This window comes from Capsicum annuum, chromosome 2 (assembly GCF_002878395.1).
Source record: "Capsicum annuum cultivar UCD-10X-F1 chromosome 2, UCD10Xv1.1, whole genome shotgun sequence".
Lineage (NCBI taxonomy): Eukaryota > Viridiplantae > Streptophyta > Magnoliopsida > Solanales > Solanaceae > Capsicum > Capsicum annuum.
The window spans coordinates 129,818,422-129,844,084 of record NC_061112.1 but is presented as its reverse complement, the minus strand read 5'-3'; the positions used below and the strand labels follow the sequence as shown (position 1 = coordinate 129,844,084).

Below are 25,663 nucleotides of genomic sequence, written 5' to 3'. Positions count from 1 at the left end.
TGATGCATTAGAGGGTTGAGTTGGAAAGAAGAGGAGATTCTAAAATATTTGAGATAGAAGTGAGTTCTGATCTTATGTGTGTAAGTGTACAGTGTTCATAGATGCTTGGGCATGAAGGAGGGTTTCATCCATAGCTGATTGCCCAACAGATTGACTGAGTGATCTATTACTTCCTTTACTACATTGGCCAGGTAGTGAGGGTCTTGCAGAGTCAGGATGACTGGTTGATTCCCAATACAAGCATTGAGTGTCAGGAGGAAGTCTTGGAGTAGCATTTCCAACTAGGATATTGGTGAGTGGCCCTGAGGAGGGGGTGCAGTCACCAAGAAGATGGGATTCTTGGGGGTTGAGGCATTTTGTTTCGTCTGATTCTGAGTTTTTTCATTGGTAATTTGCTGGTTTTGCGACTGGTGGTTGTTGGGGAAATCTTTACCATTTTTAGAAGGGTGATGATGGTTGGTAGACTTAGAGTTAATAGATGTGACCTTGATGGTCATGTCGTAGGAAGTTGGGGTTTCATTTGCTCCCCTTTCAGAGGAGTTAAGGTCTTCCATTAAATTGGTTGATCCTCCAGGGGTGGCAAAGACGTTAATAGACATGACCTTAGGGGTCTTATCGTTTATAGTGTTTATCTGAACATTCCTGACTGTAGGAATACTTTTTTCCCCTAACATTGAATTTTTTTTTTGTCAATTTAAGCATTTTTTCCTGGGGTAAAATGGTCTCCAGGGCACGAGACATGGATCTTCGTGTCCCCTTGTGACCATGGTCCTTAGTGAAATCCCCGGAGGTATCTAATTTTGATGCAAGGCTCTCAAACTGGGGATCTTCAGACCTCTTCGATGCATGAGTTGGCGGGGCCGTTCTCTTAGGGGTATTGTGGGATGGGGTAATATGTCGAGAAGACTTACCTTCTCGAGGCTCCCTATGTGAAGCCTGTTCGGGTGTACCGTTGTTCTATACTCTCCTTTTGGGGAATCTAACCAGAGTTCATATGTCTTCTGATTTGGCCGGAGTGTGAGAAACTGCGGCTGATGAGCTTGCGACAGGCGAATCTTGAGTTGTAGGAGTGAAGCTGCAGTTTTTTAGGGTATGGCCTACCCTACCATACCTCACACATAGGACTTCATTCCCTTCGTATTCCACCATCTGGGTATAGTCCCCGATTATGACTGTCTTCTTAACTGAGTGGCCCAGGGGGATTTGTATACAGAGGCGTGCATATCTTCCACGGAGGGTTACTGAAGTGCATGAATCGATCTTGAGTAAGGAGCCTAGGTAGTTCCCAATTTTCTCTAGGATCAGGTGGTCGTAGAACTCCGTTGAGAGTTGTGGTAATCTGACCCAAATTGCAGACATTGTCTGAATCGAGGGTGCAAAGTTTGGCTCCCATGTAACTACGGAGAAGAAACCACCAACTACGAACCATGGCCCGCCATGTTGTGCTTTAAGCTTGTTCTCCTCCTTGCTGAACTTGGCCATGAAGAATCCGTGCCCTAAATCAATTAGCACGAGAGACTCTGACGGTTTCCAAAGTTCCATTCTTTTTTATTTGAGTAGTTGGTAAGAGATCTTCCTACCCATTAGCTTTACTATTACTGAATAGCGCCATGGGTAGTAGATTCTTTCTTTTTCGAGCTTTGATAGAAGAATTGGCTTACCTTCGTTTGGGCTAGTCCTTAATGGAGATTTTCCGTTGGAATTGTAGGATTTGTTGAGATCCTTAGCCTTATCTGTTAGTATCTCCTTGAAGGATAATTTTTCATGTTTTCCTTCTGATTCTTCCATGGTGAAGTGAACATTTTACGGTGGATCCGACGGATCTAGAGGGATTTATGGTAATGAACAATTAGTAGTTAGGGCTGATGCACGAGTCATGTGATATTAAAAAAATAAAAATAGCGTGATGAAGCAAATTTGTACCTCTCTTTTTATTCATGTTTGATGTGTTCTCTTTTTGGATCCATAAGGATTTCATTTTGCCATTGTTTCTTCTTTAATTTAGAGTTGATTCGTCATTAATTCTGCAATTGATTTCATCTGTCCTCTCGAGGTAAATTGGTATCAATTCAGCATATGATTTCAAAATTTGTCGAACAAATATTTCATCGACTGTTGCACGCTTGAAATCATAAACATGAATTCGTCTGTCTTTGAATGTGAACATTAACACGTAATCGTCTGTCTTCTAAGTAGAATTGAGATTCACGAGACAATCAAGAATGTGTTAGGGTTTTTGCCCTGATTTTCTTACCAAATTTAAGTTTTACTTTTCTTAAAAGAAAAATAAATGTAATACCATAATTACTTTTACTTTTTTATATAAGAAAAAATATAAAACTTTTCAATATTTGGCTAACCTCTTTGTTTGAGGAAAGATTTTGGAACTCTATAAGACCCCTTCTTATACCATAACACAATAGCATCCACAATGTAGTCATTAAAGAGTCTTTGCTTAGGGGGAGATTTCTCCCAATAGGTTTAATGTTTTTGATATTAGGTTTTATAATATGTAGGGCGATTGGCCAAAACATATAATAATTTTATGTTTCTTTTAGTATTGTTTTCTTTGTCGTCTGATTTATCGTCTCATAGTTTGCAACTAATAGTTTGCGCATGTACTCAGCTAATATAAGATTATGCTCAAGCATACTTTCATCTTTATTGTGTTCAACAATTTTTTATACAGGTCCGTCACCACATCCGTGGAAAGAAAAGCTTTTTGTGGTGAACTCCACATCAAACTAGGATCATGCTTTCTCTTCTTCAAATAGTAAAAGATCATATCAAGATGCTGAAAATAAGGAATACGAAACACATAATAAAAAAATTGTACTCAACTATACATTAAGATACAATAGGAAAATTAAAGATATACTTCTCAAACACTGATTATGCATACACAATGTTTATATACTTACACTATCTAAAAATACATTGTCTATATACTAATATATGCGTTGAAAAAAAATAAAAAAATAAATACATTGTTTAAACTTGATTTTGTACATAAAGATGTGTCGCTTGTAATGGGGTAGCAAAACTAAAAATAAAACACTAAAGATACACTAAAATCATCCCATTTTAAAAGAAAAAAATACTAGAAAGCAAGCACATACAAAGAAATAATTTAATTTATAATTATTTTCATCGAAAGAACAAAATGCATAAAAATAATCCTAAAAATCAACGAAATAGGAACAAAAATAAAGAATGAAAATGCACCACAAAAAAAACTAAAATCACGCCATTGACAGTCGTTATAACTCATAGGAAAATAAAAAAAAAATACCGACAAAAATCAGTGATTAGGGAACAAATTTGAAAAATCAAAATGCACGATAAAAATACCAAAAATCAACAATGCCGAAAGAAACTTATCGAGATTGAAGGTCAGATTTAAAAGATTTGCAGAGTTGAAAGATCAATCAAATTTGCGTCGAAGCTTAGGGAGAAAACAGAGCTAATAGAAAGAAGTTAAGAAAAAATGAAAGATCTTATGCGATGTGTTTGGATAATTAATGTTTTTAATTACCGAAAATGTATAAACTGGCTTATTTTGGCCAATTTTAGGTAATTTCCAATAAATTGGGCCAATTAGGTTGTGAATAAGTTTGATGAGCTGACGTTTTGTCTTATTTTATCATTCGTCTACTATTCATAGTTGTTCTTTTAGAGATCGTTTTGTAGAGTGCATAAAACTAGTACTGAATGTAGTATATTAGTAATCCTAAAATTAGTGATGCTGGGATTAATTATGCTGAAATTATTTTTTATATAGTCTTTGATTTGATATATTATGCATCGCTACATTTTTCAATAACAATTATTTGTTTTCAAAAATACTATCCATATTCTACAATATACTTTCTCTACAAAGCTTTATTTCATTCCTAAAAATGAAAATACAAAAACTTTAATATCCTAACTTAACGCATACCAAAAATGCTTATAAATGAATTTAACTTCTTGTAAACTTACCCGAAATACCTTACTGCGTGCTTCATGATATTTATGTATAAGTATAATACTCCCTCCGTTTCAAATTAGATGGCTCTTTCAGCCATGGCATAACCATTAAGAAATTCAATGATTAGAGTATATTTTACCCTTTTACCCTTCTAACATTGTAAGACTCAATAATTAATGAAGCATGAAAAATTGTAGCATATGTATGCATGAATTGAAAATCTATAAATCATTAAAATTTTTTTGGAGAAGTGAAAACTTATACACTCTATTCCATATTTACTCTACATCTAAAAAAAAACGTTATTCAAATTGATGAGACATCTTCCATATTTATTCAAACGTTATTCCATATTCATACACTCTAGTAAATCACTTGCTTAGTTATTCATTAAAACGTTTATCAATGTACTACATGAAATTTGTATTCTAAGCATTTTTTTTTTGGCAAATGTATTTTATTAAAAATTTTAAATTTTACTACAAATTTTTAAAAAATTTTGGAGGCAAAGTTTGAGCAAAAAAATTACTAAGAACTTAACTTTCCCACAAAAAAAAATATTATAAAAGATTATTCAATCTAATATTGTTAAAATAAGTAAGTGTTTAAAAAAATGACTACAACACATAAACGTTTCATGGAAGCTAATAGATCTAAATATACCCGCCGAATTTGAAGATGATTGTTTTGTCACATACCATGTACCCGATCTTAATCTTGATTCAACCACTCCAATAGATGAGACATCTTCGGTGAGTAATTTTTTGTTAGATTTAAACAATGAGCCAATTGAGGAAGATACACCATTTGAGGAAGGGCCACAATCAATACATGAGAATTGAGTATTATCAGTGTTGGTGTGCATATAACTTTTTGCTTCTAAATTGTTGAGTTCTTTTTTTTTTCTCATGCATTACGTTGTTCACATCTTGAGAAAATAAATCATTTAGAAATACTACTTTGCAAAATAAATTTTATATGCATGCTCTTAGAATCCTACATTGTTAGACTTAACTTTCTCTTATAAATGCATATTATTATAAACAAACATTTGTAAAGTTATTTTTTTTTTGAAAAAAAATAATTAAACAAGTGATTATATATATATATATATATACATGATGGCAATAGAGATAATGAATTACCACAACTATCAAGGCTCAAAAGAGAGTTGAGCAATGATGATCGTAAGGCAATATATGAAGCACTACTAAAAGAAAGTGTTGATAAAAAATTAAAAAGAGGAGCACAAAAAATAGTGGCAACATGTTTTTTAGTTTCAAAGTGAACAATTCGACGTATTTGGAAGCAATCCAGTTTCGGTACACAAAATGATGTATCACAGAAAAAGAAAAAAAGTTGTGATCGTAAGAAAATTCAGATTGATGCTAATGGCTTTAAGGCGATTCCTTTGAGTAAGCGTACATCTCTTCGATCTCTAGCTTGTTCATTAGACGTGAGTGCAACTACTTTGTTTAGGCGTTTGAAGGAGAAAAAAATACGAAGGCATTTAAGTGCTATTAAACCACTTTTGTCAGAAGTAAATAAAAGGACCTGATTGCAATTTTGCTTATCAATGGTAGATCCTGGGAGCATACCACATGATCCATTTTTTTTGGATATGTATAACACTGTTCATATTGATGAAAAGTGATTTTACATGACAAGAAAATGTGAGCGCTATTATTTACTATCAAAAGAAGAAAATTCGGTGCGTACTTGTAAGAGCAAAAATTATATTGAAAAAGTCATGTTTTTAGCGCTACAGTCCGATCAAGGTTTAATTTTAGAGGAAATGAATTATTTTCTGGAAAAATTGATATCTATCCATTTATCACACAACAAACAACAAAAAGAGATATCGTTAATAGAGTTGCACGCACATTAAAGACAAAATCAATATCTTCAATAAACAGCGATGTTATGAGATCATTTTTAGTTGAAAAAGTCATTCCTGATATTAAGAAAATATGGCTGAGAGAAGAATCTTGTTATCCGATATTTATTCAGCAAGATAATGTCAAGCCACACATCCGCCATCAAGATGAAGAATTTCAACAAGTCGCACAACAAGATGGATTTAATATTCGTTTATGCGAGCGAAAGGTTCTAATAAGTACAATATTTCGTATATAAAAAAGGCAATGTTAGAGAAAGAAGGTCAACTTCCTATTCAACTGAAATGTGATCCTGAACTAATAGATGATGTTCCCAATTATTTAGGATGAATCTAGTTTCATGTTTCCTTTTTTTTTTTCCTTTTGAAATTACCTATCTTGAAGCATTTGAATATTATATTACTCCTTAAAATGAAATCTTTCTCTTATTAACAACTCACAATTAGTATTCGAGTTGTGTTAATCTTATATTCTATTTTTACGTTTATATCAACAAACAGTTGTAATCTAAAAACATCATAATATTTTAAAATAACAAAAACATGTCTATAAGATTATAACTTTGAATAAGTTTACTTAGAGAACTTGCTAAAATAAATAGATTATACTCCAAGATCAACAAAATCTAGGAAGCAATATTTTCAACCATTTTGCATACATTTTTTCTAAATTCTCCGTCTTCAAATCCTTCCTCTCTTTCTACTAAAAATTTTTTTAAGTCGAACCCACAATCTTTGACGTTCTTCAAATCAAAATTCTCAATCTTTTTTGTTGAATCATCAACTACAATCTTCATCGAATCTTCAATTTTTTGTAAATGATTCATTAACGATAGATGTGTTTTGCATATTAATATTCATATTTTTTGAAATACTATATGGAGCAAGTGAAAAGTACTGAAGGAATAAGTAGTATACTTATAGAAATAGTAATGGAGTACGACTGAAAAGTGGGGTTGGAGTACTACTGAAAAGTGGTGTCGTGCATGGTCATTTTTTAGGAATACTAGTAGTACACCTTGAAAAGAATAAAAAAAGTGAAGTTTCATAAAGTTTTTTTTTTTGTTTAAAGGATGGATTAACATAGATTAAATCATAAAGTTTGACATAGTAGCATCGACCCTTTCTTGGTCGAACAAAATAGAGGTTTCAACCACATCCCGGCTTTGTAAGAGAATAGTAGATTGTCTAACATGTCTAGCATAGAGAGTTCCCCTAGTATCTACCTTAAGCACATCTAGAACAAACACTGGTGGAACTAGAATTACATGTAAGCTTCCAAAAAGATCCACCCTTGCTCCGGCTTTAGGAAGTATGTCAGCTACACAGTTTTTCTCCCTAAAGATAGACACCGACATTGTTGCATTCAGCTACATCATTAAGGATCTGCACTCATTTAGAAGATTGTCATACAAAGGGTGTGTACATGAAATCATATCAACCAAAGCTTTACAATCAGTTTCTATATGTATTTTTCTAAGACCATGATCCTTAGCTAAAAGGAGGCCCCTTCGAAGTGCAAGAAGCTCCGTCATGATAGGGTTGGTATGAGGGGTGTGTTCATAGAACCCTAAATTCCAGGTGCCTACATGATCCCTAAAGACCCCTCCAAGTCCACCAGGTCCTAGATTAGTGTTATTTGAACCATCAATGTTTAGTTTCAGCAATCCTATGGGTGAAGGATTCCATTTAACTTGGATGGATACCTTAGGGTCATAGTGAGAAGATCGTCTCCTCCCAAAGAACTGGTACTCCATAGCTAAATGAACAGTAAGGTCCGCATTGGCATTATCTTTTTGGTGGTTGAAAAGGTTGTTGTTTCTAGTCAGCCAGAGATTTCATAGGCAGTAGGGTGTTAGATCTTTCCCGGTAATGAGGTAGTTGTACTTGTTCTTTGAGGATGAGATCTAGAATTTAATCTAGTTAGAATCGTTCAAATTCTGGAGGATGTTCTCAACTAGGGAGATGCTGGAGAGGCTTAGTTGGTTCCAGAATAGGTTGGCATTGTGACATTGGAAAAAGATGTGAGAGATAGTTTCTTGGTCGGCATCATAGTAGCAGCAAGTGTTTTGAATGTTGATTCCAATCTTATGTAGGTGGTTATTGGTAGGTAATCTACCATGAGCTAAGATCCATATAAAAGTCTTGATTTTGTAAGAACAATTGGCTTTCCAGATGTGACTGAAGTAGGTATCAAGACTAGTGGTATCCCTGGAATGAGTTAGCTGAAGACATCCATACGCAGAGCTAGTGGAGAAGAGGCCAGAGCTTGTGAGGGCCTATTTAGGAGTGTACTCTCTAGAGTTGTTAAGGTTGAGAGGAAATCTATATAAGGTTTGGATTACATTGTGGGGGAGCACAATAGAGATCTTGGAGAGGTCCTAGGACATGTTGTCAAAGATGTCCATAATGGTTATAGCTTTATCCTCTTTGGTGAGAGGTCCTTGGATATAGTTTCTTAGGGCTCCGAAGTGAGGAATCCAATTGTCCAGAAGGAATTTCACTTTGTCACTTTTTTGGACAGACCAAGCCCAGCCCATGAAATAATTCTGCCATCCTTTTTTGATGTTTCTCCAGGTTCTGTAGATGAGACCTTTTCCCCTCCTATTCCTTGAGTTATTGTGGTACTTGGATAGGAGTACTTGAGCCCAGAGGCTATTGGGGTTCTAGAAGATTCTCCAAGCCAATCTGGCATGAAGGGCCCTATTCTTGAGTTTTGCCATGTGTAGACCTAGGTCACCTTGGGCTTTATTTTTGGTGATGGTATCCCAGCTGAGTAGGTGGAGCTTTCTCTTTTCAGATGTGCTACCCCAAATAAAGTCTCATTGAATCTTATCAATATGCTCAGTGACCGTGTTGGGGAGCTTGATGAATTACATTAGGTGGGTGGGAATCTACTCAGAGTAGCTTTAGCCAAGACAGTTCTACCAGCCATAGTGAGATGCTTTGTTTTCCAGTCGTTCAACTTATTTTTCATGTTATCAATTATGAACTGGAAATCACTATTGACAGGTTTCTTATGGAAGATGGGATAACCTAAGTATTATCCAAAATAGGGATTGGCACCTATTTCAGTGCAGAGGAGCATTCAGAGAAGGTTTGGGCAGAGTAATTGCTAGAGAAAATGACCTTGGATTTTGAATGATTGATTTTTTGCTTGGAAAGATGACAAAAGAAGGTGAAAATGCTATTGATGAAAAGACAATCTTGATGGCTGGCTCAAGAGAAGAGAGTTACGTCATCTGTAAAGAATAGATGGGAAATTTTAGGGCCAACAGTAGTTATGCTTATGGGAGTAAAGGCCTTAGATTTGACAGCATCACCTATGTTTCTGGAAAGTCTTTCCATACACAAGATAAATAGGTAGAGAGACATGGGATCTTCTTGTCTGATCCTTTTGGAAGGATTGAAGAAGGAGGTCTTTTTACCATTGACAAGGATAGAGATAGAACTGAAAGACACACAAGACATAATGAGTTGGGTCATTTTATGGGGGAAATTGAAAAAATCTAGAGTGCTCCTGATATATGACCATTCTATCCTATCAAAAGTCTTTTCGAGGTCAATTTTATCATATTTGGTTTTATACCTTTTATTTTCCTAAAGTGGGAGATGTATTCCTGAACAATAATGGCATGGTCACTAGCTCTTCTAAAAGTTAAGAAGCTTGCTTGGCTAGGGCTAATGATATGGGGTAGGATGGCCTTAATTCTATTGACAAGAATCTTGGTGATAAGCTTGTAGCTGGTGTTGCACAGACCAATGGGTCTGAAGTTTTTATGGTGGAAGCATTTTAACACTTAGGTATGAGACAGAGGAGTGTTGTGTTGGTATCTGCAGGCATTATGGAAGAGTTAAAGACCTTTCTACAGAATTCCCTAATTTTCTCCCCAACAAGGTTCCAATATTTCTGGTAGAACATAGGGTGGAGGATATCAGCGCTAATAAAATCTCTGAGTCTCTTAAACTCTCATCCATCTTGGCTAGTTGGTATAAGAAATGAGGTGAGTGACTAGGGAAGAATTCGAGGTTGTTGAGGGGTGAGTAAGAGTGTTTAGAGGTGTAGAGATTGGAGTAATAGAGCAGGATGTGACTGGTGATATCATCTTCCTTATGCAGAGAGATACCAATCTCATCAGTGATAGAGGAAATCCTATTTTGTCTTCTTCTGTTGAGAGTAGATGTATAGAATAAGGAAGTATTAGCATCCCCCTAAGACATCCAATTAATTTTGGATTTGATTTTCTAAAAATCTTTCTCATTCTGAAGGAGGTTTTCATAATCACAGAGGAGCTCATTTTCTAATTGTTGGAGGAAGATGCTATGGTAGTAGTGTTGAGACTTTGGAATCCCATCTAACCTAGCAAGAACTTTTTTTTATTTTTTTAAAGATGTTACCAAAAACCTCATTGTTCCAGATAATAGCTTCTTTTTGAAAGAAATCTATGGCTTGGGGAAGACTGTTGGGAATGGTGAAACATTTTTAGACCAGAGTCTGAAAAGTGGGATGACTGCACCACAGGGGTTCAAGTTTGAAGGGCTTATCAGATTGGCAAACCCTATTATTTGTGAGGGAGAGAAGGATGGGGCAGTGGTTCGACTTAGTTCTAGGTAGATGTGTCACTGTTGACTCTGAAAAATGTTTAATCCAGAGTCATTTGCAACACACCTGTCAAGTTTTTTCGAAATGAGACATTGTCTATTACGATGCCTCTTATTGGTCTAAGTGTACTTGAAACCGTTGTAACCTAGATCTATCATGTTAAAATTATTAAGACGTTGCCTAAAGTCATGCATTCTCTTTGGTGAGGGGCTATTCCCTCTAAATTTTTCACTACTGCAGAGGACTTCATTGAAGTGTCCACCAATTAGCCAGTCACCAGTAGTGGTTTGGCCAAGTTGGGTAAGCTCTTCCCATAAGAAAAACCTATCATTGAGGTTAGGACTAGCATAAATAGCTAAAAAAATCCAGGGTTTTGGGTCGAAAGTTACCTTAACCATGACATGAATTCCTTGGATGGAAATGGAAATGTTGTCCAGCTTAAGGGAGTCTTCCTTCCACATCACCATAATTCTACCCTTCATCCCCGAGGCACTAAACTGGATGCATGCATCAAAATTGAGGACTTGAGTGAGAGCTTTATGCTCGTCCATCTTAGTCTCTAAAAGAACAAGCATTGTAAGCTTATGAGTTTTGATTAGGGCATCGCATTGCCTGCGGAAGATCTCACTATTAGCTCCCCGCGTGTTCCAAATGATGAGATTCATTAAGTTTGAATTCGATGGTGGTTGCTTAACAGACTCTTCCCTTTTCCCACCTGACGTGTCTGTGCTTGTCCTTTGTAGGGGCTCACTGTGGATGATGGTGGAGTGTTGTCCCCCATATTTTTTTAGAATCAGAGAGTATAGTCTCATCTCTTTCAGACAGTGAGCTATAGTAGTCGTGTTGGAGAGCTCGCTAAATTCTTTGACTAGTGGTTTTTCCAGGAGGAAGTGATCTAAAGTTGGTTCAACAAAGGTTGCGAGTATATGCTCTAGTTTTTGGCTATTTTCTAGAAGAATTTTGAGCATTGATGGTTCTCCCAAACCTTGGCTTCCTCCCTATGGAGCTGGGAGTTCCATGGGACTAAGTTCCAGGTTTGGTCTCCTATCTTTATGCAGTGAGTTATTATTCTCGCTCACAAGGTGAGCTCTGCCCAAGATGTTGGAGCTCTTTTTGGAGGGTGTGGAGCTGAAACGTAGATCAGGGGTTCCTTCGATGGTGGGGTAGCAGACACCAGATTCCCCATTGCTAGAGAAAGAAAGGGACTGAGTAGTACATTGTCTCTCCAACAATGGGTTAAAAGAAGTATTATCGGTGGAGTTAATTGATGCGACGACTTTGGTCACCTCAATCGAAAAAAAAGAAATGATGGCTTTTGTCAGAGTTAGAGTTGCTAGCGGAGGGAGTTACAGAGCCATAGATTTCCATTGGATTCTCAAAAGAAAATGTGGTAGAGGTTGGCTTGTGGGTCTCACACAAATTAATTTCTGATTTAAGGGGGACCTTGTCCGAATTATTTTTTTTGTTTAAACTATCCGAATTTTCCAAAGGGTAATTACAAGGGGAAGAGAAAATAGTGGGGACATTAGGATGTCTGTTGTCATCAAAGTTGACTTAGGGGGGGGGGGGCAACTTGTAGCCTTTAATTTCTCTGCATTTATTATGGAAATCTTTTGGGAATTTTTCAAAAGCATTAGTGGTGGGTGGGCCCGAGTTTATTAAATTATGCTTTGTAAGAGAACCCTCTTTATGAGTAGCAGATAAGTTCGAGTACTGTTCACCTTGTTCAATTTTTTTACTCCCACTTGCAGAGGTACCATTGCTGTTGCTGTAAAGTTTAGTAGAAAGGGACGTACCTTTGATGTTTGATACTGAGTTTACCTGTACTTGTTTATTGGCTGAACTATTCCACCCATTGATTTTCCTTTTAGGGAAGGTCACTACCTGTCAGTCATCCGTGGGCACCGGTGAAGGTTTCTGAGAGTTGGTGGAGCTTTCAGTCGGTTGGCTACTGGAGGTGGAGTAACTGCATTTGTGGATGGTATGACCAATTCTCCCGTAACTAGTGCACAAAATGTCTTCCCCTTCATACACTACTTTTTTATGTGTGATAAACTATTACGATTGTGTTTTGACCGGCACCTCTAGAGGTACCTGAATGCAAATCCTTGCATAACGGCCTCTTAGAGTTGCTGATGTACATGAGTCAATCCTTAGCAGTACCCCCAATTTTTTCCCGATCTTTTCTAGGATTATTTAATCATAAAATTCAGTGGAAAGTTGGGGTAGTCTCACCCAGATAGCCGTGTGGGTCAATTGAGCTTCTTCCGGGACAAAATTGGGTTCCCATTTTTCGACGGAGAGAAAGCTTCTTGTAACGAACCAAGGGCCTTCATGGAGCACCTTCTGCATATTTTCATGTTGGGTGAGCTTTGTAACAAAGTAGACTTTACCCAGGTCAATTAATGAGAAGGGCTCTGTTGGCTTCCAAAGATCAATCAATTGGGCTAACGATTTTCCATACAGTTTAAGGATGATCGACGATAGCCATGGTTGGTAGATCCGTTGTCTGCCTTCCAAAGTAAGGTGGACCGCTTCAGGATTCAAATCGGTGTTGCAGAGCATCGCGTTATTTTGCTCTTCATAAATGGTGTTTAGATTTGGATGCTTATTCAATAGGACGTCTTTGAAAGATTGTTCCCCGGATAGGTAAGAGGGTTAGAGTCTTCGTCTATCAAGGTGGTGTTGTCCGGAGGTTTTGGTGGTTCCGGTGGAATCCGGGGGGTACTTCTGTGTTGAGTGTTGGGAGCATTTTTTAGGAGAGAGAAGTAACGGATGCCACAGAAAGGAAAGTTTCATAAAGTTTGTATTGATAATATAAGTGTGTTATTTTCAAAAAAATTGAAAAGTGTAGCTATATTTAATACCTATCAAGGGAAGAATTTGTGTAAAATAATCTTGATTTGATAAGTTGGACAAGTAAATTGAAACAAATTTTTTTAGAAAGAGGACCAACTAATTCGAAACGGAGGGAGTAGTAATAAATTTAGATTAGTGTACTAGAGCAAAGCGGCTAGCGAAGGCAAATACTTTTTCCGTTCGCTTTTACTTATTACAATTTAATTTAACACATTACTCCCTCCGTCCCATTTTACTCGTCCCAAATTGGGATGACACAGTTATTAAGAAAAATAATAAATAACATGGCTAGTTTACCATAGTACCCTATTAAATGATGTTTATATTTTAATTTAAAGAAAAAGTAATTAATGCAAAGGGTAAAATATGGAAAAAATTGTCTTGTCTTGATAAGTAAAAAATGACAAGTAAAATGGGACACCAGATTAGAAAATTTGAGACAGGTAAAATGGGATGGAGGAAGTATTAAAAAAAAAGTTAATAACATGACTATTTTATCATTGTATCGCATTAAATAATATTTATATTATGTGTTGAAATTAATTTAAAGAAAAAACTTTAATACTAAAAGTAAAATAGAAGAAAAAAATTATCTTTTATTAAAAATAATCAATAAAAATAGAAATATAATAAAAAAAAAATCGTGAGAAGTAAAAGCAAACGGGAGTAATAATAGAAAGCGGTTTCAAGCACACAACCAGTTCATTTTTTCAAATTATATTTTTCATTGATAAGTTTGATTATCACATTAAAAAATTAGTAATACAAATACTGTAAAGGAAACAAACACGTTGGACATTTTTGACAAAGAAAGATTAAGGGCTTATTTGCTTCCACTCAATCAGTCTGAATCTGAATGGTTCGGATTTCAAACTATTAAATGTATTTATTTTTTAATAAGATTTTAACTTTTAATAGTTCTGAATAAGTCTTAATCATTTAGATCTAAAACCAAGTTTTAATAGGTGTGAAGGAATAATCTGGATAATATTCACCCCTCTATTCATAATCAACAGTAACCACCACTAACCACCTCTGCCACCGTCACCATTGTCAACACCACCCACCACCACCAACCACCTCCACGATCAGAATCACCATCGATAACAAATACCGCTACCAACAACAATTATCAACCACTACTACACCTACTACCTCTTTTATTCTAATTCTATTCACCGTCACCATTGTCATCTACAGCACCACAATCAACAACAACTATTGGCAAATCTCTACTACCAACCAACTCATCTATCACAACTAGAACCACCACTAACTACCACTAATACATCACAACCTCTACATATTCTTTTGTTGTCACCACTATTGTCACTCGTAACGCCACCTCTACTACCACTTCAATCAGTACCATTAATATAATTTATCTTTACTAACAATCATCTCCACCATCACAACAAATAACATCTCCAAGTAGCATCAACACATCGTCAATCATCATGCATTCATGTTTCAGCCAACACAATCAAAACATTAAACTACTAACATCAAGCAGCGTCACATCACAACAACTACCACCACCGTCAATCGACACCACCATCATGTAGTTTAGAATATTTGAAGGATTTTTGTTGTTACTCTCGTTACCCATTCCCCTCTATATAAATTAGGACGGGAGTCGTATAAATCAAGAAGTTTTTGCAATTTAAAATAGTTTAAAGAAAGCTTGAAAACAACAACAAGAAATCTCACTTTATTCCCACAAGTGAGATTTGGGGAGGGTAATGTACACACAACCTAATCCCTTCCTTTTGCAGGTAAAGAGGCTTTTTTGAAGGACCCTCGGTTCAAGTAGAGCATAACCAAAATTAGAATGAAACAAAAATACAGTCGCGAAGAAACCATGTTAAACACAATGGAAAGTCAAAAGGGATAATTGATTGACTCTTCAAATAGTTATAAGTGTCATTCTTTTGGAGATGGAGTCTGAAATATTAAGGAATGAAAATGTGAAATAACAAGGAGAACTTGCACCGAGGGATATTCATTTTCCCCTTAGTTACACTTAGGATTGGTGCTATTGGAGGTGTTAGAACTTAAAAGAATAGAAAAGTTAGGAATCTTTGGATTAAAGGAGTTCTTGAAGATGCTAATGTGTTGGTAAAAATGGTTTTATGATACAATGAATGATGTGCTATCCTTATTTAGATAGGGGAACCTAAATCGACTTTTGCAAGCGGATGTATGTGGAGGAGGGGGAATATGTTTAGACTACTTGAGTAAGTATAAATAGGAATCAACCTTCTTTAGCTTAGTGATTTAGTTGTAATGAACTAGGATTTTAGCGAGTCTGTTTGCATTATTACTCTTGGAAGTTGTTGCGACATCTCAAGTATGTACAATATTTAAGTCATTCTTATGGTGTGTATTGTTAACTTGTATCCGAAGTTTATACAAATCTATGATCATTATTACATTAAATTATAATTCAACCAAAATGCTAAATTTTTTCATGTTCTCAGAATCTTAGGTGAAATAAGAACATATATATTCGTGTTTTTTGTTCCTTGTTTCCTTAGTCCTCTCACTCTCTCTATTTTTCTTGGCATGTGGATTTCTCATCTCTTTGTATATAGGGGTATTAAGCTGTTGAGTCACACTATGAAGATTTAGGAGAGAGTGGTTAAGCGGAGATTGAGGAGGGTCATGTCCGTTTCGGAGAATCAGTTTGGATTTATGCTTGGTCGCTCGACGACAGAGGCAATCCACCTGGTAAGGAGATTGGTGGAGCAGTATAGAGAAAGAAAGAGGGATTTACACATGGTGTTCATCGATCTAGAAAAGGCATATAATAAAGTCCCAGAGAGGTCCTTTGGAGATGCTTGGAGGTGAGAGGGGTCCCGGTGGTGTACTTCAGAGCTATTAAGGACATGTACGATGGAGGAAAGACCCGAGTGAGGACGGCAGGAGGAGACTCAGAGTATTTTTCGGTCGAGACAGGGTTGCATAAGGGATCGACTCTTAGTCCGTTCCTTTTTGCGTTGGTGATGGACGTGTTGATGCGGAGTATCCAAGGCGAGGTGCCTTGGTATATGTTATTTGCGGATAATGTAGTGTTGATTGATGAAATGAGGGGGAAGGGGAGGGTGGTGTGAATGACAAATTAGAGGTCTGGCGGCAAACCCTTGAGTCTAAGAGGTTTAGGTTGAGTAGGTCGAAGACGGAGTATTTGGAATGTAAGTTTAGTGATTCGAAGTAGGAGGACAAAGTGATGGTGAGGTTGGACTCCCAGGATGTGTGTAAGAGGGATATTTTACGTACCTTGGGTCTATGATCCAGGGGGATGGTGAGATTGATGAGTATGTTTCTAACCGTATTGGAGCAGGTTGGATGAAGTGGAGGCTCGCCTCGGGAGTGTTGTGTGATAAGAAGGTGCCCCTTAAGCTTAAAGGCAAATTCTATTGAGTGGCAGTTCGTCCGGCCAGGTTGTATGGAGCGGAGTGTTGGCTAGTTAAGCACGTTCACATCCAAAAATTAAAGGTGGCGGAAATGAGAATGTTGCGTTGGATGTGAGGGCTTACTAAAGGGGACAAAGTTAGGAATGAGATTATCCAGGATAAGGTGGGAGTGGCTTCGGTAGAGGACAAGATGCGGGAAGAAAGACTGAGATAGTTTAGGTATGTGATAAGGAGGGGCGCGGATGCCCCAATTCAGAGGTGTGAGAGACAAGCGTTGGATGGCTTCAGGAGGAGAAGAGTTAGGCTGAAGAAATACTGGAGGAAGGTGATTAGACATGACATGGAGTAGCTTCAGCTTACTGAGGACATGACCCTAGATAAGAAGGCGTGGAGGTCGAGGATTAGAGTAGAAGGATAGTATTAGTATGTGGGTTGTAGCTAGCAGTTAGGAGAATTCTTGTGTAGCCAGATTTAGTAATCATATGTCAGTGTACATAGGTGTCTTTGGGATGTGAGTGTATGTCACTACTAGGTGGGTATCCTATTCTCTATTGCTTAGTTCCTATTTTTCTTATTCCGTGTTGCTCTTATTTCCCGTATTTCATATTCCTGTGATTTTATTCTATTATTTCTTATTCTTTATTTCGGTTATGTCATTCATCCCCTGTTTATTATCCTTATTTTGAGCTGGGGGTCTAGCAGAAACAGTCTCTCTACTTCTTCAGAGGTAGCGGTATAGACTGCGTACATCTTACCCTCCCCATACCCTACGTTGTGGGAATACACTGGGTTTGTTGTTGTTGTATATCCATCCAACAATGTAGGCTTTTCTCATTGGGAAAGACTTTGGATCTGCTATCCTTTCCCTTTTAGTTCTTCTCCATGGGGAGAGAGTATCTGGAATTATTACCATGGGAGTGCCATTCGTGCCAGCAAAACCTACCAATTACACTGAAGGACTCCCCGAAGGCTTCTATATTTCACGATGAAGGGTATGTTTTTGCTTTCTGATTTACATTCTCCATGATATCAATCCTATCTCTCCTCGATCTCTAAGAGATTTTATTTACAGAAGCCAGGGAGAGCTGAAGCTGATTTTGGTCGCCTTGATACTAAAACAGTAGTGAGGAATATATACATTCTGTTCTCCAGAACTGAAATACCAATAGCCAATGAAAATCAGGGAATCATGGAAATTGTGCAGCCTTCAACTCCTCTCCCCCTTGGTTCTCCGAGGAAGACCTGGCTACGCATTGTTTGAGAAATCTGGATTTCAAACTGCTTTGCAGGTTCCCTATAGGTATCACAAGCTGCTTTTTCTATCCCCCGCTGACAACAAGGATTTTACTTTGATGTCATTTATGGCCCTGGTTAGGAGAGACAGGCTTAAGAAAGTAAAAGGCTAGTGCTGTGTTTTTAACATTCATGAATTGACAGCAAATTCAAGTTATAGGAATTAATTCGATGGTTGACTAGCTTCTGGACGCATTCTTGATATCATCTTTTTCTCTGGTTGTTGACGAGTTTCATTATGCAATAGGTCACTGCTTGAACAAGACCACATTACAGATCCAAGAGTTCATGTTCCAGCACTGTTTATTGTGGGTGAGGAGGACTATTTCCTAAAATTTCCACGAGTCCAAGACTACATAATTGGAGGACTCAAAAGTTTAGTCCCTAATCTGGAGATGGTTAACTTGCCAGAAGGAACTCATTTTGTTCGAGAACAATCACCTGACGAGGTCAATGGACTCGTGTTCGACTTCCTCACTAAAAATAGCCAACCTTGAAAATCATAACGGAAGAAACGAAGAAATAGATTGCAAATCTTCTTTATTATGTATTGTTCTGTATATTTTTGTGTCCATAAAATGAAAGTATTTACATGCCTTACATAGACAATTCTACCTACCCTTCAACCAATTAGAATTGGTTAACATTGTACAAATACAATCCACTTTTGTATATTGTTGAATACTACAATTCAACTTTGTACTAATTTGAAAAAGGGTGGAAGACATCCACTTATTTCTTATTTCTTAACACTCCCCCTTGAATGTCTAACACAAAATAAAAAGAAACTCTAATAATTCATATCTTGTAATATACATTTTATTTTTCAACTGCCTCATTAAAAACCTTATCAAAGAAAACCCAATGGGATAAAACCTTGACTAAGTAAAAAAGAGTGCAGTGTGTATTTACTCCCCCTGATTAAAATATCACTCAACATCTTGAAGATGTCGCATCCCAATCTCGTATATCATCTTCTCAAATGTTGAGGTCGGTAATTCTTTGGTGAATAAATCTGCTAAATTGTCACTTGAATGGACCTGTCGCACGTCGATATCACCATTCTTTTGGAGTTCATATGTGTAGAAATGTTTTGGCGAAATGTATTTCGTTCTATCTCTCTTTATGAATCCACTCTTTAATTATGCTATGCATGTTGCATTATCTTCATATAAAATAGTGGGTACTTTGTTGCATTTCAGACCACATTTTTCTCGAATAAGATGTATCATGGATCTCAACCATACATATTCTCGGCTTGCTTTATGAATAACTATTATCTTAGCATATGATTTAATGAAGTGATAGATAGACTGTTTTGTATATCTCCAAGATATGACAGTATCACCACATGTCAACATATTGCATGATTGAGACAGAAATTTATGCGGGTTAAATAAATACCCAGCATCAATATAATCAAAAAGATCAGGATTGCAATCTTTAGAATAAAATAAGATCATGTGTTTGATCTTATTTCGATGTCTCCTAGTAGGAACAAAATTATATCTTGCTAACAAATTAACCGAAAAGGGTTATATCAGATTTTGTAGTATTTGTAGGATACATTAGTACATCAATTGCACTAAGATATGGTACTTCATGACCAATTCATTTTGACATATTTCTCATGTCAGCAAATAATTCATTGTTTTTGAAAACTCTTCAAGAGTTTCAATAATTTTCAAGTTATAGATTTATGCAATATAAGGATTATAGATAAGTTTCTCATAAACTTTTATATGCTTCAAACATTTTGAATCCTTAACAAGTTTTCATGTAAACTTTGTCAAGTGACAATATTCAGCATTTCATCTGTGACATCTTCAAGTGTCTGGACTGCAAATCAAATAAGTGTTATGCTTATCAAGATGCATCCTTTTATGTCTTTTCAATGTATGTTCATCAATGTACAAATGTTTCATTTGTCAAACACTCCAGGTATATATCCAGTAGTACGCATTGTTAATTGTCTCATTAAAAACCTTGCCAGGAAAATCCCGTGGTATAAAATCTCAGCTAAGGAAAAAAGAGTGCAACGCGCGTATTATACTCTCATTGTTTAAGGCACACTTTATTCTGACAAATGATGCTCTGCAGTTCATAAGTGCACCAACTTCACTAAAACATAGTACTTACTCATCATTTTTATGAGATCAAAATTGATCTGTTTTTAAATTAAGCGATCTTTATAATCATGGGGTATCTAATAGAATAGCTTTATAACATTTTAAATCCTTCAAGAATTTTCATATAACTTTTGTCATCTAGCTAGACATGACAATAATTTATTATATATATTCAAGCTTTTCAATATTGTCAGACTGAAACATAATTCATTTCATCCAACACAGGAGAATAATTCTCCCACAATAACGCCAGGAACTTTGTGAAATCTTTATGCCCCAAGGCACAAGTCATACTTTATATCTTATGAATTTTACTTTCACGTAATAAATTATTTGTACCCTACTGGCATTATACCTCTGGTCTTTGGATTATGAGTTCAAATATTCACTTTTCAAGTCAAATAAACTACTTAAATTACATACTTTTATTTGGCCAATAATTAATTTGTCCATACTCTTTGACAGATTTGTATCCAAGATCTTCGATACTATTTATAATGTTGAGCGCTATATTATATCAAAGATATCATCGACGATTGTTTTATATTGGTTCCAATAAGACATAACTTAATGAAGATCTCTTCATTTTCATTACTTATTCAGGTACCTGAACCTTTGCCAAAGTTTTATGAAGTCTTATGTCGGTGCTAAAGCGCTTGCCTCATTAGCATGACCATCTTGATCATTTGCTCCTTTCCTTCTTCAAGGAGTTTTACCTTTGAAACCGATTGGTCTATCACGTTTCAGGCGTGTCATAGACTTTGTCCTTTTATAGACTTTTTATTGAAGCATTTTATAGTTGAATTATCATATAGGATTAGCAAACATATCTGACAATTAGTTTGCAACATTTTGCAAATGAATATCTCTTGAACTTCAAGTTCACATATACATTTTTTATGGGGATCTAGATAATTCATTTCATGCATAATTTTCAACTGTTATTCAACTCTACCCCTAATGTTAGGAAATCTAACATTTATTCCCAACTTTATCTTGGGATTCATATTTGTGCATTGTGATGAAGCAATAGCATCATATGCCACAGACCAAAATTTTAGATAAAATTTATCTGGTTCTTGACCTTGAACCAATAGTAATAGGGGAGCCTTGTTGGCTTGATGGATATGCATGCTGCTATATTTTGAATGTCATATCTCATATCAGAGTTCTTTTGAGAGATCTGTTCTCATAATTAATAATTTAGCTAGAATTAGAGGCATACAATTTCTACTAAACCAACCAGCATTATTAACATAATTTGTAGTTTGAAACTGTGCTCTTAATTTAATAATTCGAGCAAACAACTTTACAAAAATCAAATTGCAAGTTAATAGAAAAGCACATGTGACCATATCATAGATGCATCTATTAAACTATATAATAGCAATCGATCCACATGACGGGCGAACGGGCCCATATTCACTTTTTTATATGTTTCAAAAATTTTAGGAAATATAATTCTAACCTTAGCTGGTATAATAATCAATTCATTGTGAGAACAAGCAGGACAAGAGAATTCGAAGAATCTTTTATTTCTTCAATATATAACCACATTAATTCTCAATTATTTTTGCATCACATTTGAAATCGGAATGGTCAACCATTATGCCAACAGATATATATGTTTTTTTAGTAAATTTTTAATTTACTGTTGCATGTGATTATGTCATCATGCTCATATTTGTGTATTACAAATAAGAGGGAAAACGCGGATAACCTTTACGTAAATATTTATAACCCACACCGATTGTAGTAATATGAAGATGTAACATCTTTCATTTATTTATAGTCTCAATATAATTTATTTTGATAATGTCTTTGAAACTTAATAAGTTTCTTTCGAGACTTACTACAAACCCAATATTATGAACAATTGCATTCCTTCAGATAGTAATACTAAAACTGTTTTGGAGCTCTCAATTAATTTCGTGTACTACACACATTTCACACACCATTCATATGGTGAACATCTCATTCAAGGAGAAAATCATATAAGTACAACCATAATCATAAAACATTATATAGACAAGACTTGTTTCTTGCTTTTACCCTTTGGCAATTATATCAAAAATATTTATGCCATACTACAAGTACACGATCAATGATTGTTTATGTCACAATAAAATTTTCATTCTCTTCAAGAAATGAATTATAATCATATTCACATGCTTCATAAATTTTCATTAGAATCTCATTCTTGCGCTATGAAATTTATTATATTTACATGACAGACCTCAACATCACATTGAAAGGTCAAGTGTGCCATCACTTTATATTCCTTTATTTTGATGGTGAATTTATAAAATTTATATCAAATTAGGTTGCATGATAATCATGTGTTCAATGACCTTTATTATCATGCTCATTAGTGGCAAAATTACCTTCATCTTTTGAAGGATCATTTGAGAACTCATAATGTTCTGCGAAGAATATAACCTTCTAATTCTTTAATATATATTTTGTGTAAACTCATATTGTTCTTCGAAAAATATAACCTTCTAATTCTTTAATATATATTTTGTGTAATATTCAATATTCACATCTTTGAGATGACAAAATCGTTCGTGCCAACTTATGAACAAATTTGTACTAGTAAATTCCAAATTTGCCATGTAATATGAGTTCTACTTAGTAAATTTCAGATTTCCTAGAACATGACTAATTTTTCAAGTTTGCTATTTTGAAGTATATTTCATAATATTTCTTCTCAATTATTCTACCTCTTATGGAGGTGTTCTCCTATCACATTCACCCCAGGGAATGGATCTGTAACTTTAACAATCAAAATTCTCATTCCCCGGGAATGAAATATAATGATGTCTTAAGCCTATCAAATTATGATAGCTTAGAATTTCTTTCAAAATGTTCCTTCATGGGCGTGCATATAATGTAACAAAAGATTTTATCCTTGGTATGCCTATATTCATATTCATAAATTCAATCACTTGTGTTCTTTTATTTGTATTCTTTCAGATATATTATGCACCGCTACCACATTCAGTTCAGAGAATGGAGCATATTTAATGGTACATGTTTCATGACTTTTTATGTAATAGACATCATTTTGCCTTACAGCCTTAGCGATCATAATATCGTCAATATAGTGTATTGAGATCCAATCTCAACGTCTTATTCATATAAAGGCGTTTTAGGCATAAATTGATGGGATTTAAACTCAATATTTTATCATGACTCATCGAAATTCTAACCCAATGTTTTACCCTTTTAATGAGATGAAATTTGAATCCACCTTCTTATAATCAATGACATATATGTCAAATTATACAACAAAATTCATAATGGACCTTTAAATACTCTTTCCTTTAAACAAACAAAATATATGAAATTTGTAAATAAATAAGCATCTTCAAAGACAAACATATATAAGAAATTATGACTTTTGATACCTACCTCACGTACTTAACCAATTTTTGGTTATACCTAATCCTTCAAACTTAATTAAATTGTTAGAGTTAAACTTTACGGTGAAATTCCATATCCCACCTTTTGGTGGATGTTCACCGAAACAAATAATATAAGGAATTACTAATCTTGAAATCCTTTAGATTTATAATCTCACCTTGTTTGGCAGAGTCTCGTGCTGATAACGTGTTATAAAATAATAGAAGAAACAAAAAAATAGATTGCAAATCTTCTTTATTATGTATTGTTCTGTATGCTTTTGTGTCCACAAAATGAAAGTATTTACATACCTTATATAGATAATTCTACCTACCCAACATTGTACAAATACAATCCACTTTTAGATATTGTTGAATACTACAATTTAACTTTGTACAAATTTGTAAAAGAGTGAAAGACATCCACTTATTTCTTATTTCTTAACAAGTAAGGTTTTGTTGAAAAGTTTTTTAACAGCTTGGTTTGTTCATCTGTCTAATTTCAAAAGTGAGTCTCTCCAAAAGGTGCTTCAATGGTTGATTCTGATAATCATTTTCATCAAAAACCAAAAAAACAAAGGAATATTCTAGAAAAAGATAATTCTTCTAGAACATTAGATACAAGCATAGGTTTTCTTTTTGAAAAAAATAAATAAAAAACAATTATGATGATAATTGGGAGCATAGGTTTTCTTTTCCTATAAAGTGGTATTCACTTAGGATAAAATGAGGATGATACCATTAAATAATTAGTATATAATAAGAAAAGATGATTTTTTTTTAGGACGGATCAGAAAGAAAATGACACACATAAAATGAGAGTAGGGAGTATTATATACAGAAGCGGAGTCAGAATTTCAAGTAAGGGGTTCAACATCTACTATAACCACGTAAAAAATAATTTCAATCATGTATAAATAGTACATTTTTCGATCGAACCCTAAAGAGTACTGGCTCGGCCTTTGATTATATATGAATTCAACTTTATGTAATATTAAAAAGAAAAAAAGAAAAACTTTTAGAAATATGTGTTAAAAAAAGAAATATTGATGTTTATTTAGCTATAAATTACTTATTCATTAAATGAAAAGTTTAGAAGAAAATTATAATATTTTCAAGTATAAAAAAGAAATTATTTATTGTAAAACATATTAAGATGGACCGTTTCCTTTAATTCCTTTAACCTATCCTACATATATTAAAGTTAACCTACAAAATGTAGGGAAAATGTACAATAGGAAAGTTTCCACGAATAATTATATTTATTTGTCGATAGTGTTCGCAAAAGATGCTTTTCTAGTCGCTCCGTCTGTTTCAGACATTATGATACGGACAAATTTACCCAACATCTTTGTATGCTAGTTCTGTCTCGTTATTTTTTTTTGTTTTCCATCCGATGTTTGGTGTCCGTATTGAAGTTTCGATTAATTTGGATCGTGCGTTGCATGGCATATTAAGGTGGTAGTGCTCCCAACAAAGTTTTCTCCATATCGGTGGCAGACCCAGACTTTTCACAAAGTGGATTCAATATATAAAAAATAAATGCGCAACAAATGAAAAATTAAGGATGTTTTTAGGAAAATTAGCATGTTTTTTAAAAAAAATTGAAAAATAAACCTTTTTTTAGTCCAAAAACGTGGCTGTTGTAGCCTGTAGATTGCTGCTCAAAAGTATTATAAAAAAGACTGCTTAAAAAGTTTTATAAAAAGAATTACTGCAAGCTAGGTTCGAACTCGAGACGTGGACTTCCGAATTTGAACCCGCTTCCACTGACCAGCGCCTTAACTTGTTTAAAGTGGGTTCAAATTTAAATATATATTGTTATACTTATAAGGACTGATTATATACACATATATACGGTATAATTTATCGACGAAGTGGGTTCATATGAACCCACTTGAACCATAGTGGGTCCGCCCCTGCTTCATACCCAGGGTCGAACTCTCGACCTCTGGTTAAAGGTGGAGCAGCTCCATCCACTGCACCACAACCCATGTTGATAGTTCTGTCTCGTATTATTTGTCGTGTTTGTCAAAAATAATTTATCTTAAATAATTAATATATTTAAAGAATTTAAAAATAATTAGACATT

General features: G+C 35.1%; 1 protein-coding gene, 1 long non-coding RNA gene and 1 pseudogene across 2 annotated transcripts; 2 read left to right on the top strand and 1 right to left on the bottom strand.

Annotated features, from left to right (window-relative positions):
- Positions 1-6,457: 6,457 nt before the first annotated feature.
- Positions 6,458-12,055, bottom strand: LOC107859410. Its single transcript, XM_016704414.2, has 2 exons — positions 10,860-12,055; positions 6,458-7,253 (listed from the first exon to the last, which is right to left on the bottom strand). Exons 1-2 carry the CDS (start codon positions 11,436-11,438, stop codon positions 7,206-7,208), a joined length of 627 nt encoding a protein of 208 aa, XP_016559900.2. The 5' UTR covers positions 11,439-12,055; the 3' UTR covers positions 6,458-7,205.
- A 32-nt stretch (positions 12,056-12,087) lies between these two features.
- On the top strand, positions 12,088-13,302 carry LOC124896009. Its single transcript, XR_007052357.1, has 2 exons — positions 12,088-12,223; positions 12,342-13,302. It is a non-coding gene; the product is annotated as an uncharacterized LOC124896009 (long non-coding RNA).
- A 3,328-nt stretch (positions 13,303-16,630) lies between these two features.
- LOC107858179 lies at positions 16,631-18,780 on the top strand (annotated as a pseudogene).
- Positions 18,781-25,663: the final 6,883 nt, after the last annotated feature.

What these genes read in the sequence shown, in the direction of transcription:
- LOC107859410 (XM_016704414.2), bottom strand. Translation starts at nt 11,438, where the DNA reads ATGCTCAAAATTCTTCTAGAAAATAGCCAAAAACTAGAGCATATACTC. An exon ending in GAATTCATGTCATGGTTAAG is followed by an intron (nt 7,254 to 10,859) that starts GTAACTTTCGAC and finishes AAATGAGTGCAG; the next exon opens with ATCCTTAATGATGTAGCTGA.